General features: G+C 41.1%; 1 protein-coding gene across 1 annotated transcript in view; it reads left to right on the forward strand.

The window, feature by feature from the left end:
* The window catches only part of LOC131470368 (neural-cadherin-like), a 91759-nt gene that overhangs the window by 48445 nt on the left and 22907 nt on the right, over positions 1-20407 (forward strand). Inside the window, exons 12-23 of the mRNA XM_058646146.1 lie at positions 2155-2322; positions 4935-5184; positions 5305-5432; positions 5774-5960; positions 7447-7590; positions 10227-10510; positions 11006-12614; positions 13351-13444; positions 14565-14749; positions 15683-15912; positions 16353-16630; positions 18371-18585. Coding sequence (XP_058502129.1) covers positions 2155-2322; positions 4935-5184; positions 5305-5432; positions 5774-5960; positions 7447-7590; positions 10227-10510; positions 11006-12614; positions 13351-13444; positions 14565-14749; positions 15683-15912; positions 16353-16630; positions 18371-18585 — 3772 coding nt within the window. The remainder of the gene's footprint in view (positions 1-2154; positions 2323-4934; positions 5185-5304; positions 5433-5773; positions 5961-7446; positions 7591-10226; positions 10511-11005; positions 12615-13350; positions 13445-14564; positions 14750-15682; positions 15913-16352; positions 16631-18370; positions 18586-20407) is intronic.

Consider the following 20407-nt stretch of genomic DNA (forward strand, 5'->3'; position numbering starts at 1 on the left):
TGGCACTCGTCCTGTTGTTTAACATTTCAAAACGAATTAAAACGCTTTGCAGAATGAATCCAAGTTAATGATACAGGTTTGTAAAGAATATAATTAACACACAGCAAGACTCTGTCTGTCCTAAAATACGCTTTGATATGTCAAAATCTGGGGGCCTGAGGATTATGCTTGTGATTAGGCTCACAAAGCATGGTTGCCTTGAAGCTGAGAGATTCTCCAAAAAAAAAAAAAGAAACCAAGAAAAAGGGAAGTCGACACATGCATTGGAAAAACTGCTACAAATCATTTCCATCAAGTTAATAAGCAGTTCTTTTTTTAAAGGTGTTTGTTATCAATATGAGTGAGTGGATCCATAAAACCTGTCCTTCACTAGATGTCTTTCAACTAACTGGCAGTGAATTACCTTGTCCGTGTCAGTGATGTTACATTTTGTTCGCCTTTTTCTCATTTTGGATGTTGTATGTTTTCACTCAGGCTATCTGCATCTTTCCATTTCTCCACTTATTCACCAATAAGACTGGCGAGAAGCCTGACATAGTGCTACAGGGCTCTCTATTATTTAGCACACTTTTTACCACTCTGGTGTTAGAAGTCAGAGATAGCTTTGCCATGGAACTCATGCAAAATGGAAAGCTCAAAACCTTGCAGAACAAAGCTGCCGAACAAAGCCCTCATCTAAATTATCCCACAATTAGTGTGCTTAAGCCATGAATATAAAAGCCCTTTATAAATAGATAGATAGATAGATAGATAGATAGATAGATAGATAGATAGATAGATAGAATAAATTATAAATGTCTCGGCCGATAAGAGACATTGTCCTGTTTTTTTTTATTTCCTCAAGTTGTGAATGTAGTGACCAAGAACTGAGGTGGAATGTTCCCGCCACATTTGACAGTAAAATGTGCAACACATTTCCCAATTAATTAGCATTTCAGTGGAATATGAAGGCCGGTGAACAACAGTGAATATTCATATGCCTTAAGACAGCATTCAGCGCTGAACTAATGCAGTGGAACACTCTCATCAGTACAGCTCCACGTAGAATAACATGGAAGAGATGGAGAGGGCTTTGTGTCTATATCCATGATATTATTTTGCACTTTTTCTGGTTCAGATCTGATACTTTTAAGCCGTGGTTGGATGTCATCTCAAATTCAGTCAGCCGATAATTTATTGTAAAAGCAGCAGCTGCCTGGTCCACATTTGACATCACAGATTTATGATCTTTGTGCTATGGTTTTCGAGATTTCGAATGAAATTCTACAAATACTAATTGGATCATACCAGGAATAGAAAACGTCATTAAAAGTTAAGTGAGACTTCCTTTTTTTTTTATGTGGCTACTGCAGCACAACAACAGAGTTGTTAGGTCAGGATTTGCATTGGTTGAATAATACAGCTTATGGCGGAAAAGTGATGTTGTACCAACGGAATACTTATGTGAGCTTCTTCTTGTATTATTAAGAGGGCAGTGTCACTATAACTAGCGTTATCTTATGGAAGTGGCTACAGAGAAATACAATTATCCTATATGAGTAAAAAGGCCCTTTAGTGGATTCAGAAGGCTTTAGTCTTCATACCGATGTGAGTATAACATCACATACTATCTAGTTAAGATAAACAAATGAAATGCTATAATCACCTCTTAAAGACATTTCGAGCTTCCCCCTACAGTGTACATTTTCATGAAATACAGTTCCATGGTCAGTTTTAAGCCTTTCTTTCCTACTGGTTTAATTATATAACAAAAGTAGAGGAGCTTTTGTGAAACATGATTGATATCCTAATACATTTGTGTGAGACTCACACTGCTGCTGCTTCTGTTGTTCTTGGCTTAATTAAATGAACTTTACAGTGGCGTTCATAGAACAGCTTCAGGCTCAGGGCGTGATGTCAAGGCGTAGCTGCCAATCAGCTGATCATGAACTGATTGCTGAGAGTGTCCACTATGGATATCGACAGACACATTTAGTTATTAATGCTATCAACTGTACTGATGATTAGTTGCATTACTGTTTCTATGATACATGTGTGTTAAATTTCTCGTGTGATGAAGTTGTGATCCATCAGGGATCCATCATCATCTACAAACATTTCAACTCTAAATGCCATGGCGATAATCTGATTATAATCTCTCCCTCTTGACCACAGAGGGCTTACATTACACGGGACATCGTAGCAACTGACGGGGGAGGCCGGAACACTTCTGTGGAGCTGTCAGTCACCATCACCAATGTCAAGAACCAGCCTCCTCAGTGGGAAGAGGAGAGCTACAGCGTTGTCATTCCAGAGAACACTGCCAGAGACACACCCATAGTGGTACGTCTGCATGTCTGATAGCAGGTAGTAGCGGTTGTGTCTGGTTAATTGTTTTTAGCCAATTAATCAGCTCCGACATGACATTTTACAAACTATCAACATCAGTGAACACTGGTTCAGACAGCTGTCTCCACCTGTCATGGAGAGACACGGATAACTCTGCTGAATTGAGGCTCCACGGCCATTGTTGCCACTGGCTATTAGCAAGCCCAGAATAAATTATGGGTCATTGCTATATTTGGTCATTTAAAGGCCACTTTTGCTGAAAATGTGTGTATACACAGTTTTTCCTCCAGATTTATTATTATTATTATTATTATTATTATTATTATTAAGCAAAACAACTGTTTAGGGCCCGTTCTTCCTCTCCAAGCAAACAATCAAAAACAACCTTCCAATCATGAGCGCCATTGTAAGCAATGTTGGGTCCACAGTGTTTTGAGTTCACAAGATATGAGGTGAATTCAGTGACCCTCAGAAATAGCAATACTTTTGCAAACACACATTCAGTTTACTCAGCAAATGACTGCTACTGCTGCCACCCTGTGGATAAAGATGCACTCCTAATCAGGTATTAGGTCACTGAAGATGTACACAAATACACTTGATTTTATTTATACCCATATAATCATTGATAAAACACAGTTCAGCTTTATGTCTTTTTAATATTGTCATTTTTGATGTTTTATTTCATTTGGGGTAGGGCTTTCTTTCTTCAAACTATCGTTATTCTACCACCCTTTAAAAATCCACTATCTGTCAGCATCTCGCAGGTTCCCAGTTTATAACAGGACATACTGCATGCTGCTGTGCATTTTCCTTGATCTTGAGTTGCTGTAATTGAATTAGCTGATGGTTTGTTTGCTTGCACACAGTCTGAGCATTATTTAGACGCCATGTTCTCTTTGAAAGCACTGCTGAAGTCATCATCAGTGCTTTAAAAATTCCTTTCATTTATTTATTCATTTTGAAATGTTTGCTCCGAAACAAATGCTTTTGACTGCTGCCTACTTAAATTCATCTCAAATGTTTCACATGACTCTCAACCCGGGAAGCACAGATGTGCTTTTTTTTCCCCTCCAAGGTCTTTTACAAGGTGACTCACCTCGAGAACATATGATATTATGTCAGAAAATCAATAATCACAATAATTGAAATTTTACACAATCTAAGCTGCGTTTAGACCACAAACAACAAACAGAGTGTAAAATCTGATCTTGATGATAAAGCGCTGGGATAAGAAGTAGCTTGACTCTGTCCAAATTCATCAGCAGCTCCACGTCTCAGTGACTAGCATGTTGGACCCATTTTTGTTCCAACAAATTAACCACATCCATGTAATTCTGCAAGAAGGCAAAAGAGCACATTTTCCCAATTTTTAAAAATGTTCCTTTAAGCCCAGACTAATAATATTCTTTTGGTGGATACAAAGCTCACAGCAGTTGAGAATAAACTATGAAGCAGGAGAAAGAAGGTTATTCACATAGCAATCATGTCCAAAAATAAAAATATTGGTTGGCCATATTTGCACACACTTACTTGAGTACACTCCCGCTCTTTTAGGTGCAAATATCTAATCATCTAATCACATGGCAGCAACTCACTGCATTTAGACATGAAGACGACCCACTGAAGGTCAAACCAAGCGTCAGAATGGTGAGGGAAGCTAATTTAAGTGACTTTAAACATTGGTTAGTTGCTGGAGCCAGACAAGCTGGTCTGAGTATTTCAGAAACTGCTGATCTACTGGGATTTCCACGCAGAACTATCTCTAGGGTTTACAGAGGACGGCTAGAAATAGAGAAATTATCCAGTGAGTGACAGTTCTCTGGGCAAAAATGCCTTGTTGATGCCAGAGTGGTTTGAGATGATAGACAAGCAACAGTTACTCTCACATTTAACACAAAATACTTCAAGAAGTGAAAATATGTGCTTTGGCATTTCAGGGTTTTGCTATTTTAATTGCCACGAATATAGAAAAAAACAACTCTTGCATGACCTGGTCGGTATCACGCTCTGATGCTCTGAATAAGTTTATAACGACAGGCGTGTTTAATCAATCACTGTTCAATTCACATGGGTGGTTATATTGGATCAGATAATAATGAGTGGACAAAAAAAACATAATAAACACCTTTATGAGCATTTAAAACAATTACAACAGTGGCATTCTATTTTTGTTGTGTATAAAAAAAATATTTCAATTTTCATTTCAATTTGTCAGGACCCTAGTTTGACACCAGACATGCCAGACTGTCTGCTCTTGCTCTCTGCTTGCAGCTCTAAAGTGCTCAGATGAAGATATTTCTTTATTGTAAATAATAAATTGTGCTTTGATAGGGCAGTATGTACTGTAAGTCCTTAGCTGCTGCATGCACTGACCTTGTGTATTTACCACAAGCAACTAGTAGTGCTCTGTAGAGTCTCTGTAGTAGGTGAACACACTTATTTATGCAGTCAGGTTAGTTGATTCCCCAGCCCGGCTTCCAGTCTTTATGCTGAGCTTATACAGTATCTCCTAGCTCTGGACGTAAGAAACAAAGATATCATTAATAAATAAAAACTGCTCAGTTTCTGATTGTACATGACACGAGGCTTCTCATCCTGTACAGACAATCAAGGCCACCTCTCAGCTGGGTGACCCAAGGGTGACCTACAACCTGGAGGAAGGGATGGTCCCTGAAACCAACATGCCGGTGCGTTTCTACCTCTCCCCAAACCGTGAAGATGGCTCTGCGTCAATTCTGGTGTCAGAGCCGTTGGATTACGAAGCCACGCCTTTTTTCTCTCTCCGGGTTCGAGCGCAGAACGTGGCTGCGGTACCACTTGCAGCTTTCTCCACAGTTTATGTCAATATCACAGGTATAACGTTTACTTCCTTTGTTTGTGAGGTAATATAATTTGCAAACGTCATCAGATTGGATGGAATGCAATACATGCTGCATCTTTAATTACATTTTAAATATCTTTTCATTTCTGAAGATGTCAATGACAACGTGCCGTTCTTCACCTCCTCCATCTATGAGGCCTCAGTAACAGAAGGAGCCCAGATCGGGACTTTGGTTCTCCAAGTGTCTGCACATGACAAGGACCTTGGCCTTAATGGAGTGGTGTGTTGTTAATTTATTATGTTCAAATTCTACAGGTACAGGAAAAAACCTTTTAAAGAGGGAATTATTAAATCTGAAGACCGTTTTTTTTTGTTGCCACAAAATCTCTTGTGTGTGGGAAGCTATTGTTTCAGAGTTGTCACGGTGTTGTCAAGGCGGCACCGTGAATGTGTATGCAGTTGCAGCCATGTGACTGACTGTGACAATATCACTATATCGATCAGATTTTGCCTTTTATGAGAGGACAGACTCTGGGAATATAATAGGCCTCATAACATTTCAGCAGGTTATTGCTTGCAAAATAATTGCCATCTGATTTTTAAAATCCCTGTGCTTCCCAGATCACTTACTCTCTTTTGAGTGACAGCAGTGGCGACCACAGTCTCTTCCGCATTGACCCAAAACTCGGGGTCATCTATACAGAGGCTGTGTTTGATCGCGAGGCCCGCAGCTCCTATTTGTTGGAAGTTCAGTCGGAAGATGGCCAGGAGTCGGCGCGACCTGGAAAGAACAAACAGCCAAACTCAGGTTAGAGGCCTTTGGAGGCATCTTTGTTTTATTGCCATCAGTCCAATGAGTTGACTGATCACACTCAGTATATGAAAACCAGAGTTCATGCCAAGCTAAGCTAACCATCTCTCAGTTTGCTGTCATGACATGGAAGTGCTAACAATCTTCACATCTAACGCTCTGTTGCAAGTTACGTGCTCGTGGTTTCAGATTTAATGTATTTCTGTATTGTTTTTAGTTGTTGTTTTTCACTGTCGTTACATTCACAAATCTGTAAAAGTGAAAGTTGAGAGAAATAACTTTGAAGTGGCCTCTGCCCTTGTGAAATGCTCTCTCCATTAAAAAAAAAGTTGCATTGTCCTTTCCCTGTAGACCCACAGGGCGAACTTCAGTATTAGTAGTGTGATGCTGGAGTGATACATCATTGGCATTACACTGCATTCATTTACACCTAAGGATTGACTTTGAAATGTAAATCTTAATTTAATTTATTCCACTCTATGACCAGACTGCCTCTCTCTCTTCCATGTAAATACAGCTCGGAGATTTCTTGGCACTCGTACTCTTTGTTCCAGCTCCTTAATTTCTCCCCCGGTTTCAATTTCCATTGTTCAGTGTTTAACTATTAAAGCATTTGTTTGGTTACCATGTTCCCTTTGTGACATTTTGTCAGTTATAAAACGTTAGTCTGTATTTAGAATGACGCAGGATGACATTTGTAATCAGAAGTGCGTCTTCTGCCAACGTGTGTGAAGGCGGAATTAGGGGTAAAGGGTGATGTTTTGGAGCAGAGTTGCAGAGCTGCTTAGCATTTGCAATGAGCCTTAGCTGTGTCTTGTGCTGCGTATCTCCCATATCCAGAAGGGCTCATTTCCTCTACAAACATTACCTGTCTCTTTGCGTTACCCCTGGGATACAGCAAGAGGAGGTGGTAAATGTAAAAACAGTCTAAGGAAATAGGGCCACCTTCCCCCACCACCATCTCTTACTGCAACAACTCCAAATTAACATGTCACCCATGTGTTCTGTGAGCTGATAATTTACTCTTTCTAACTAAAGAAATAAACAGCATAATGAGCAGTGCACTGATAAGACACAAACACTTGTCATCTTATAAATATTTAACCTTCCCAGTGGAGAGGTTCTTTATCTATTCTGCAAAAAAAAAGCAGCTTGTTGAAGAGTTGCAGCCCCATTAATGTTATTCTTTCTGCAGAAAACAGTTAGCCCAGTTAAAACAATAAAATGTTGACAATATGAATTATTTATGCAATTTACAGCACATCTTTCTGAATAATATTTTGTCTGATTTCCATGTCAATGAGGCACATGGCATCAGGTTAAGTGACTCTTCCCCAATAAACAGTGACAATTAATTGTAAAATCAATAAACAGATGGTGGGAAAATACTCACATTCAGACTTCTGCCAACCGTGTTTGTTTGTGTGTGTGTTTATTTGTTTGCTGTGTCATTTAATCTTCTGCCATTCTGTCATTCTTGCAGACACAGCGTATGTGAGGGTTTTCATCAGCGACGTCAACGACAACAAACCGCTCTTTGCTCAGCGTCTGTATGAAGTCGGAGTCGATGAGAATGCTGATGTGGGCCTGACTGTTGTCACTGTTGGCGCTAATGACGAAGATGAAGGTATGCTTCATTACCCAGCACACTGAGGAGGTCCCATGAAGATTCTACTGAAGTTGTGATTTAAAAATAAAGTTCACAGATTCCATCCAACCAGAACAATTTAGTATACAGTGCCGTGAATATATGTATTCTATCCCCCTTTCTGATTTCTTCTTTTTTTGCACACTTAAAAGTTTCAGGTCATCAAACAAATTTTAATATTAGACAGAGATAACACAAATAAATACAAAATGTTGTTTTTAAATGATGATTTCAATTATTAAAGAAAATAACTTATCCAAAACTACCTGGCCTGATGTGAAAAAGTTTTTGCCCCCTTCGTTAAATTATCAAGTAACTTTTTTGGAAAGCGGAGTTCAATTTCACGCAGGACTGATCACTGCCAGACAAGCTGAATGAAAGTTGAGCCATTATCCACAAATAAAAAAGAGAACACGTGAAATAGTGGCAAACCTCCCCAGGAGTGGCTGGTCTACCACAATCACACCAAGAAGGCATCAACGACTCATCCAGGAGGTCATAAAAGCACACAGAATTAAAAAAAAAGAACTGCAGGCCCCTCACTTGCCTCAGCTTAGGTGGTCATGTGGTCATGACTCAACAATAAGAAAGATGCATGGCAAAAAATTGCATCTATGAGAGAGTTCCAAGGCCAAAACCATTGCTGTAGAACTTTTACCAAAGCTGTGTGTCCCGTTACATCTGGAGTAGAACTAACACAAGACAACATACGATGATCAGCGGCTACTTTGCTGCTTCACGTGCTGTAACACTTGCTGTAATTGACAAAACCATGAATTCTGCTCTCCACCAGGAAATCCTGATGGAGAATGTCCAGCTATCAGCTCAAGTGCACTTGAGTGATGCTGGAGGACATTGATCCGAAACGCACCAGCAAGTCCACCTCTGAATGGCTTAAAAAAGAAAAGAAAGGCTTTGGAGTGGCCTAGTCAAAGTCCGGACTTAAAGCTGACTGAGATGCTGTGGCGTGACCTTAAACAGCCCATTAATGCTCAAAAACCCTTCAGTGTGGCAAATCTGCAAAGAAGAGTGGGCCAAAGTCCCTCCACAGTGATGTGAAACACACATTGCCAGTTATCGCAAACACAGGATTGCAGTTGTTGCCACTGAAGGTAGTATTTTTTCACATAAGACCCGCTTGGTCAAGATAGCTTTTTCCCCCCTTGAAATCATCATTTAAAAACTGCATTTCTGTATTTACTCGGGTTATCTTCGTCTGATATAAAAATGTGTTTGATGATCTTGTTATCATATGTTAGTGTGAGGAAAAAAGCAAAACAGAAGAAATTTATAAGGGCCAAAAACTTTTTCACAGCACTGTATGATATATTTTGGTCAGCCACTCACCCCCAGCCCTAACTTCACAGGTTTCTGCAATGCACTTTATTTTTGCAACAGTCTCTTTTTTGAAATCACAGAATTACTTTGGCAGGGAGCTACATGCCAAGTAGGCAATTTTTTTTTTCCATTTTTGGGGGGATGGGGTGGGGGTTAATTTTGCCGGCATTTGTTGAAGCGCATATAAAGTGACCTTGTGACCAGTTCTTTCCCTCAATTTGTCCTAAGCTCTGCTGAAATCATGCTGTGTGCCAGATACAGCAGTAGTCATCTGAGTGCTTGGTAACACACACACACACTGCCGCACATATGTTCCAAAAAAGAGTGACATGCTCCCACACAGTGGGTGGGCGGGATTTAAGCAATAAAGCAAGTGCTCATCCGAGGATCCTTTTTTTTATCAGGCATGTTTAGGTCTGTTAATCAAGTATTTATGGAGAGTGGGGGTGCAGCTTAGGCCGGGCTGCAGCACTAATGATGAATAGCTGTGGAATAATACCAACCCCCAACATTAAAGTTACAATACTGTTGCACTTGATTCCGAGAGGCTATCCTCAATCCGTCTTGTTTAAAAACTCCACCCTGGTCTTGACTGCTGTAAGCTTGCCCGATCCCTGTGGGAGACAAGGGGCACTTTGTCAGCGTGGATTGTGTTAATAATACAGATTAGTGTATTTACATCAGATCGCAGCTACCTTACCCCAACAGGATGATTGAAAATGAAGGATGTGCATTCCAGGAGATTATCTTATCTATTCCAGTGTTAAACCCCATATATTGGATGGTCTCCATGGAGACAGTAGATAAGTTGAGATATGAACTTCCCTATTTCAAGTCTACATCCCTCCACCCTCTCCTGGGCCTCAAAATCATTCCCTTGAGGGCACTATCACAGTGCATTATGCTGCTTTTCACTCTCGCGCTCCCTTTTACTTTTTCAGCGCCCGTTTTTAATTAGTATCTGATTAAAGCTGAGGAGATGAGATACAAAGTTTCTATTTAATTAAGTAATCAAAACAAGAAAGGGATACATGGAAATCTACTAATTCTTAGCTCTCAGAGGAAATGAGGTGTAATACCCCTGTGGCTATACCCTTCTTTTTGTTGCCAAAATTGTAGTACTTCCATTAAAATGAAGAAAAAGGGCAACATTGATGTACCCGGCATTTTGTTTCACCTCTGTGCGTGTTTGCTTTACATCTACACTTGATTTACCTTATTCTATTTTAGGAAGGAGTGTTATTTCAGAGTCATGTACTTTATAATTCTTGCCGCAGGGGCCAATGCAAAGCTGCGCTACCAGATAACATCCGGCAACAAAGGAGGTGTTTTTGACATCGAGCCAGAAGTGGGGACAATCTTTATTGCACAACCACTGGACTATGAGCAGCAGAAGAGATACAAGCTCCTGGTCCTCGCCTCTGACGGGAAGTGGGAAGACTATGCTGCCGTGGTAGTTACTGTGGTCAATAAGAATGATGAGGCACCGGTTTTCTCCATGAACGAGTATTATGGATCTGTCACAGAGGAGCTTGATGGGTCACCTGTGTTTGTACTACAGGTGAGGCTGATATGATTTCTGCTCAAAGATTTTACAGGGCAGCTATTTTAATCCTGACTATAATGCTTTAGAATCTTTACAAAGCTCACTTTAAATCAATAGCCTCCCAAAAATGATTGCTAAGAGTATTTGAAGAGGTAAAATAAAATGTAATTTCACTGAACCAGCTGTGACAATTTTTTTTAAGCAATCATAGTTTGAAAGATTATAGAATTATCATACTGGTAAGTTATAGCAACATGGATCTTGAGGCGGCAGCTGAACTGTCAGACACACTCTAAGGCCAAATGGAAGTAACAGGTCCAATAAAAGCTCATTGCTTTGAAATAGGTGGCCAGAAAAAAGTAGTGCAAACACTTGAATGGGCTGTCTAAAAACTCAAGAGCAAAAAAAAGACCCAGGTGACAGAAAATAAATAAAAGGAGGTTGTAATTTAGGTTTGTCTGGATGAATTAATATCCATTTTACTGAATAAGTTGTCTCTTATCTCTGCAGGTGACAGCCACTGACCCTGACAAAGATGCAGACCAGGGCGCCATACGATATTCCATTCATGGCCAAGGGGCAGACTCACACTTTATGATCAATGACATTACCGGGGAGATGTATGCCCAGCGCACCCTGGACCGAGAGGAGCGTGCTGTCTGGCGCTTTGTTGTCATGGCAACGGACGAAGAGGGCGAGGGACTGACTGGTTTTACAGATGTTATTATTAACGTGTGGGACATCAATGATAATGCCCCTACCTTCTCCTGTGCCCCTGATAATTGCCACAGTTGCGTGGCGGAGAACTCCCCCCCTGGAACATTTGTTGTGGAAATGACAGCAGTAGACCTGGATGATGCTGCTGTTGGCCTGAACGCTATCATCACCTACCGGATTATTGAGAATTCACAAAATGCAAACAGTGTAGACCTCTTTATGATTGATTCCAGCACTGGAACTGTATCTGTGGCAGCGGACGGTCTGGACCGGGAGTTTGCGGACAATCACCGGCTGATAGTGGAGGCGCGGGACGGTGGGGGCATGACAGGTACAGCTACTGCTACTATAGTTGTGACGGACATCAATGACCATGTCCCAAAGTTCCGAGTGGACTGGTGTGGTGTTCGTGTCCCAGAGAGCACTGATGAAGATGCTCCTATTCTGGACTTGAGCGCTGTGGACCTTGACGCTGGCATGTATGGACAGCTGACCTTCAGTGTGGTGGCTGGAGACCCAGATCAGCAATTTTACATGGTCAGCCACAGACTAGACCAGAGGGGCACTCTGAGACTGAAGCAGAAGCTGGACTTTGAGAAGAGCGGGAATCAGCAGTTCAACCTTACCATTAAAGTGGAGGACTCTGACTTCTCCAGCCTTATCCACTGTCTGGTACAAGTGGAGGATGAGAATGATAATGCCCCTGTATTTGTCCCAAGTTCTCATCTGCTTGCTCCTCTGCCTGAGGACATTACTGTAGGAACCAGTGTCATTCAGGTCATGGCCACTGACTCTGACTCAGGTCTGAATGGTGACATATTGTACAGCATTCTACCCCAATCTGACCCATTTCAACATTTTTCAGTCAGTCAAGCTGGTGTGGTCACAGTTATCAGGTCTTTGGACAGGGAGACAGTGGCAGGTTATGAACTTGTTGTCGTGGCGACAGACCAGGGATCCCCAGCATTGACTGGCAGTGTCACGGTCTACCTGACGCTGCTAGACAGGAATGACAATGGACCAGAGCTGGAGGCGGCCTACACACCTCTGGTGTGGGAGAACAGCCCAGCATCTCAGGTGGTGTGGCTCAACACGAGCTCCACTCTGCTTCATGTTGTGGACAGGGACTCCCCAGAGCAGGGGCCCCCTTTTTTTCTGTCCCTACCCTCACTTTACTCTGATGACTTCCACCTACAAGATCATGGGAATGGCTCTGCAACACTCACTGCCCTGCGGAGATTTGACAGGGAAAGGCAGAGTGAGTTCCTCTTGCCATTGGTCATGATTGACAGCGGCACTCCACCAATGACAGCCACAAACACACTCACAATCACCATTGGTGACCAGAATGATAACGCCCATCAGGCGGGAGAGAAAGACATCTACGTGCACAGCCGCAAGGGTGAGTTGCTTGGGTCTCCTCGTTTCATTTTCTCTGCCCATTGTTTACGCTATAGAGCTTTGCTCTGCAGGCAGAGCTTCATTGAAGGGGAGAAAATGAGGCTACAAAAGTTTTCAATCCCATACCTGCTCTAGTGTAGTCTGGAATTCATAATTATGTTCTTCCTTTTACATTCTAACAGCATTTTGTTATGGTAATAAGGTTGTCAAATCCGCTCTCAAGCCCTCAGCACGTCCTTCCCCTGTCCTCCCGTTGCCTACAGCTCACATGAACATCACATTATGGATCACAATGAATCTATTTTGTAGTGTTTTTACCCTCCAGGGTAAGTTGTTTACGCCTGTTGGCTAGTTAGTGTTTTGATGGCACAATCACCGACTTGGCAGTTTTGGTAATTGTAGAAAGCAGGAGCACTGTGACTCATTCAGGCTGCCATTGTTTACCCAGCTGCAGCACTCTGGCACTGCAGGTCAATAATAACATAATCCATACTGAGATAGCCCCGCTTCCTTAAGCTCCACGCACTCTGAAGTGGAGCACTGAGAGTCTATTCATTCCAGCAGTGGGGCTCCACAGTTATGAGGATAATAAGTAGAACAGAACACAAGAATGCAAGATAAGGAGAAGAGAGGGATGTAAAGATAAGTGTCGGCATCAGCAGATTCCGTCCTGACGAAATCAACGTGCATGTGTATGTGTGTTTGTGTGTGTGTGTGTGTGTGTTTACCTTGAACAGGAAGGATGGCAAATGCAGTCCTGGGGAAGGTGTATGCCCCAGATCCTGATGACTGGGACAACAAGACCTACACTCTGGAGACAAGTGCAGCCAAGTAAGCTCTCCCTGTAAAAATCAAATGGTTTTTTTTTTCTGAAAACATGCTGATCTCCAAATGTGCAGCACAAGTACAAGTGCTAAAGCAATGATGTACCAGAAGAACTGCCAACAGTGTAGAATTTAAAAAATGAAAAGGATGTGGACTCAGCGTTAAGGCTGTATTTCTCCAAGACCTCTTTCGAGTGATATCACTCAGCCTAAAACATGCCTAGCAGGTACTTCTCCTAATCTCAGATCCAATTCCCTGACCTCTCATACAAGCTGCACTTTCAAAACGGACTTTAATCGTGGCCTTCAAGAGTCATTGCCATCTCAGTAAATCAAATCAGATTCCAACACACAAGCAATCTCTATCTACCAGTAGCTATGTTCCTAAGCTGAAACAGCTTGTGCTATCATGGTCAGGGACCTTGTGCAGCTTTTAGGTATTCACACCCTCAGGTCAGATTTGAAATACCAATTGCATATTTGTTTTATTCATATGATAAAGTTTGACAGTTTCCAAGCTCTTTTAGGAGCTTTCTTTGGACTAAAGTCATTTGTTTTTCTCTTTTTCTCTTTTTCGTTTTGTTGTTATTTTTTTCACTCTGACTTACAGGAAACACAGATACAGCTCACCAAGTCATTAACTTCTTACTGTTACGTATTAAGAGATATAGTATGTTACATGTCATGCATTAAAATATCTATTTTATTGAGAATTGTACTTATGTTACCCCAACTTTCCACATTTCCAGCATTTTTTATATCCATAGAGATCAGTACCATTTTATTAAATCTGCTTTACCAGCTCTGCTATAGTTTCCGGGGCGAGGCCCTGATTATACATCACCATTACTAGTAAGCCACTGTGCTGTCTTTGTTTTTTTCTTTTTATAATGGGTATTTCTCACTGATGGGTCATGATTACTCACCAAAGATCTCCCTCGTAAAGTGCAAAGGCACAGAGACATCAAAGGAGACAACAAGACAACAATTCTCATGGTACTCGTGATCTACGCTGTTTTCCCACATCATCAAACTAGGCCTTTTGTTTTTTGTTTTAAATGAGAGACCCCTGGTGGCAGAAATGACACATGTTGCGTTTCGTTTTACGGCTTGTTTGCTTTTCATAGATACTTCAGGCTGAACCAGACCACAGGACTACTGACCCTGCGACGGAACACTCCAGCAGGCAGCTACTGGTTGAGGGTCTGGGTGTCCGATGGTGTGTGGCCCAATGTGATGTCAGGGGTCAGAGTTCATGTCAGGGATCTGGAGGAAAAGGCCATCCTTTCGTCTGCCTCTCTGCGTCTGACTGGTAATATTAAAGAAAGCAAACACACGGCTACATACCATACAACTGAGTCCCTCACCTGACGGAACTATTGTACACATTTTGCTTCAGTGGACGACTGGAACATAGATGGGTGCTGCTGTGATTCAGTACCTGTTATGTCTCTGCGTGACCCTTGTCCTCCACAAAATGGAAAGCTTGCTCTTTGTTGCCACTGCTGTTGTTCTGTTCCCTTTTGAAGCTGATGCTGAAAGACACAGGCTACATGCATGAATAAATTGGTACTTTTCATTGAATGATTATCAGGTTGTCAATGCAGTTAACGCTGAAATAATAGGCTGTCAAAATGAATCTTTCTACTTGTTCTGTTTAGCATTTCTAAGCATTGCAGAGCAACCATTCACAGGGCTCGCTGGGAACGGTCTTTTTCTTCGTCTTCGTATGCCGCACTCTGAAGTTTATGTTCATTTTTCTGTCAATCTCTCAGAGCAAATTGGAGTTATAAAGGTCAATTCGGCAGTGTCAGGTAAAGTCCTTGACATTTGAAAAGCCATTCGGCATGAGACGAGGACTATTATGGATGCCTCTGAATCTAAGTCATTATCATTTTTGGAGATTAAAGATGACTGTCCACATTCTCCTGATATTATTGGAAGGTGGCACCACAAATATGATTGATTTTCTGGCCATGCATTTTTTTTTGTACATGGCAATTCTTCAAGACCTTTAACTTTATCTCAGTGGTGGAATAATTGATCCTTTTTTTTGACTGCATCACAAATCATTCACCTTATTGATGATTCACTGAGGAAACGGATCAATAGTGGGACACGTCAGGCTACCTCTCGAGCTAATGGAAGCAGGAACTTAGTAAACTTTGCTAAAACTCTGCAGTTGTCATTGATGAGTCCGTTGTTCTTATTGCATGAACCCCTCTCATCCTTTGTCTCCCTGAAGGCATCACAGCGAAAGATTTTATCAGCTCCCGCGTCCAGGGGAAGAGCCGGCTTGAGACATTCTGGGTCTTCCTGTCTGAAACCCTCTCCGTCAGGTCGGGTAGCATCAACATTTTCAGCGTAGCAGACAGAAAGGAGAAAACGGTGGACATTCATTTCTATGTGCTAACGGATAATGGCTACCTGCTCCCAGAGAAACTGCATGCTGTCCTCGCTGCACATAAAAAGAAGGTATATATACCATCATGTCTGATAGATAGAGATCAATGCTCATATATCAGGTTGTACACCTGGGAGCTTGAGGGGAAGAGATAGTGGGGCTTTTATCTGCCCTTTTATTTTCACACCAACTTTCTGTCTGTTTACTACTTGGCCCTGTCATGTTTCTTTGTCTCATCCATTCATTTCTTGTCTTTGTCTTTCCTCCTTTTGTGACACGGCATGCTTTCTTTTGCCCATGTTATATCATCGTGATATTTCTCCCCTCTCTAAGCTCAAATTAAAATAATATTATTATTATTATAAATATATTAGAGTATGAATCACTTTGCTATTTTGCATTGCATGGAAAGACCTTTAATAAATAACAACAGTCGAAATACGAACTCCCATCACTGACAATCATAGTAATTGTAATATTTTTCTCGCTTGTCTCCTCTGATTCTCCACAGTTGCAGTCAATGTTGCAGGTGAATGTGAGCCAGGTGCAGGTAGATGAGTGTGTGTGCACGGACTGCAAGACATCCAGCGGCTGCTCCACACAGTTGAGCCTCAGTGACTCGCCCACCCTGTTAGACTCAGGCGCCTTTGCCCTGGTCTCAGTGAAAGTGACATCCTCTGCTGTGTGTGGCTGTGCTGCCAGAGAAATGACCCACCAACCCTGCTCCTCCTACCCTACTAACCCCTGCCTTAATGGAGGGACCTGCATTGACACGCATAATGGATACAGGTGAGAGGCACATCAAAAGTTATATTTAAATATTTCTTAAAGAGAGAAAATAAATCTGGAATATATGTTTCCTGGTGTGGCATCATGAGAAATTGAGACCAGAATTACTTACTGAATCTCTCATGAGAAATCTAATTTAACTTCACCTGACTTATTTGAGCTACAGTTATTAGACAGCGAGGATTTTCAAAAGACTGGGAAGCAATGTTCCTGTATGTGCATGCACATCTTGCCGACTCATTTCAATATAGGTCTGCAGATTTGAAACCCCATGTTTGTGTGCTTCAGAACTGATCTGTACATATTAAACATAGCCTTTGTAGTCAGGTTAGCCAGTGCTTTAACTGTTGATAATTGTCTGCACCCTGTAGGCCTTCACCTTGTCGTGAAAATGTCCCTGTGGTGGTCCGTCACAGAAGAAACAGCATGGAGTTCATTTTGTTCTCACACTAATGCCCAGCTTAGATAAATATAGGGCAAACGGATTAGTCCAACTCTGGCCCCTCTCTTTGCTCACAACTTTTCAAAATCTCATTTAATGCCATTTGCATGAACACGCAAGTTTGTTAAAAGCTCGGTCTTCGAAGAGAAAAATGTACAGGACTTGTTTACGCTTTTATCTCTCAAGTGTTGACTTAAGCCTGTGCACTGTGCACATGTGGTGAGAGAAGACCTTGAGAAGAATAGCCTCCCTTATACCATATGTGCTGTTGTATGAATGTATTATAACCATAAAGAATCCAATTTTTGGTTCAATATTCTGTCAGAAGAGCTTAATAGGCAACCTCAGCCGGCAGCTGATCAGATATTGTCAATCAAAGACAGAAAAAATATTCCCAGTACTTCTTGATGAGGTCTGGCATTGCTCGCATGAATAACATGAAAGAGCAATGAAAGAGTGAGGTGCTGTGCTTGACATGTGCATATATTTATGCATGGAGAGACACTCATCCTACGACATCGCTGTTGCCACATGTATTCAGTATTCTTCACATGTGTTCCCCCTCTGCAGAATAAACAGTAATGTGGAGAAACAGCCCCTAACAGCCTCAGTACACACAGCCTTACTCAGACACCGCATGAAAATAGATGGCTTTGACATTATCAGCAAAGCCAGCTTGTCTCACACGCCTGCATTGAAGGGGACAGGATGAGATCAACCAGTCCCTTCCATCTTCACCATTGCAGTGATTGAATGGGCTGCTTTTCATCACCGCATGTATCTCTTCTTATTGTGGTTTTTGTATTATTAATGACAGTTACCATGTTGAAGAGGGAGAAGGGAAAAAGAATTCTCTGTTACACAATATAACACCAAGAAGCAGGGTTTTCACTCCCACATAACATGTATTTAGTATGTTAGGAATGAAAAGAATGCATAGGCATGAATGAAATAAGTGCAGGAAATGAGTGGCGATGCAGCACATAGAAAAGTGAAAGAAATAGAATTAATTATCGCCTAACAAAGACGATGTGATGTGCAGAGCAGGAATAGTCTCCAGAGGGTTCAGCTTCGGCAGCTTTGATAGATAAAGAATAGAACAGAGTAATGTTTTGTTCACACTTAATTGATTTAATGTAGAACTGAATATTTACGGATTCCTGGTTGATACAAACAGTTGATTGAGAAAAGTGTTTTTCCTATAGCTGTCAGTTGACAGTGTAGTGATTTCTCACCGTTTCTTTCCGTGTGTTTTGCCTTGATTTTCTCTCCTATTTTCTCCTTCTTTGGTGCTTCAGGTGTCACTGTCCCCCACAGCTTGAGGGGCCAGACTGTCAGCAGACAAGGCTCAGTTTCCTTGGTGACGGCTATGCCTGGTTTCCCCCCATAAGGCCATGCTTTGATAGCCATATTTCACTAGAGTTTATGACAGAGGAAGACGATGGACTTCTCCTGTATGCCGGCCCGGTAGCCACTCTCATGCCTGGGGATGCTGAAGACTATATGGCTTTAGGTAAAGAATGAGTATGAATAATCAGATGTGCGCCAAGAGGCCTCCGAGCTGTTATTGTACCAAAACGTGGAACTTAATTCTGTATATTTTATTACTGGGTGATAGCTAATCAGATATATGAGGCAAATTTTGTTTGTTAGTGCACTGCTGGGGGAAAAGGGCACTCACTCTCCTGAGTAATACACTAAGCATTAAACATGATGTTACACAGGCAGCCCAGTTGTACAGTTTAATGTGTATGCGTAAAAAACCCTGGGCTGTGGTAGGAAAACCGTCAGTGTCTTACTCAGCAGGGGTTTACTGTCACTGACCCAAAGGCTTGATCATGAGTCCTGACGGTGAAGGATGGTATTTAAAGATTTATCTAACTGAATAGGTGATCAGGTATATATGAATATGCGTAGAATACATAAGTACAATACTTTATACCTACAATACACAGTATTTATGAACGCTTTAACCCTTTAACACCTAAGCCTCATAATTTGTGCTTATTTTAACCAAGGGCCAGAAAATGTCCTAAATGCTTTTGCCCATTTTTTTGTCCAGAATAACTGCCAATATCTGGCAGTTATTTACAATTTACTAAATGTTATATAGTAATAGTGTATTAACAGTTTAAAATGAACCAAAACCGAAAAGTTTTATTTAGAAAAACACTGTAGTTGCAAATGAATACCAGATTTTGCATGTTAAATTTGAACAGTATAATTATTTAAAATAACATCTGTTAGAGTTTTTGTCTCAATGTCCAAAAACAGGGCACAAAATGGAAACTATGTACATGACGTTTTTTCCAACTCTCTCCTCTTTGGTGACAAAGATGCAGATTCGCCGGCTTCCTGCAACAGCACATGTGGAATTATCGTAATAACCACATGCTGGCTTTAACATATAATTTTTTCCGATAGCACAAACCATTGTGTAATTATGGTAACGCAAGTGTGCTCGCGCAAACGTGTCGTCTGTGATCCACTCGGTGTTTAAGGGTTATTTTAGGGTGCATTGTAATGATGTGTTCATCTCTTTTTAAATATTCATGTTTTTCTCGGTTAAAGAAGCACATTGTTCGACTAAACCATGACCATGAGGATGATGATGACGATGAGGATGGTAATGAATAAATTCCATTATACAGTAAACATTAAATGATATAATAGAAACTAGTATAGTGTATTTTTATGACAGAACCTGAAGCTATAGCTGCTATAGACACACACACCCGCATACAAATGACATTTATTATTTTCCTTACCCAAATGATAATTAATATAGTTTATAATTTGCCATCAGTCACATCTTGCCGTGAAGATAGTTTAATTTTATAACGTGTGCCTCTGAGATTTCTACCTCCGCCCCATTATGTTAAAGGTGAATTTCATTTCATTTATGGGTCTCTGAACACTTAAAAATGTGGAGGGAAGAAGAAAAAAAAGAAGAAAAACTGCTTGGATCATGTCCTTCCAGAAACTGTTACCATGACTTGGATCATCCATAGCTGAGTCATTTTGCTTAAACCAATCTTTGAATTTATTTTTTAATCTCCTGTTTCGTAGCCATTTTTCCATCCCCTCGTTTCAATCTGATTGCCTGCTGTCACCCAGCTGTGTTACACGTTTTTTTATTGTCGTCGTCTATTCATATGTCTCCTGCGATTTCCCCATGCCTCATACATCTTACTTCTTTTTTATGCATTTCATCACACAGTGCTTTTTTTTTATTATTTTGTTGGTTGTGTTTAGTTTTTTTGGCTTTGGCTTGTCTGTGCAAGTAAATTGAGTCATCTTTCTACTCTACAGAGCTGTTGTTGTGTTTGGGCATT

The sequence above is a fragment of the Solea solea genome, chromosome 12 (assembly GCF_958295425.1).
Source record: "Solea solea chromosome 12, fSolSol10.1, whole genome shotgun sequence".
Lineage (NCBI taxonomy): Eukaryota > Metazoa > Chordata > Actinopteri > Pleuronectiformes > Soleidae > Solea > Solea solea.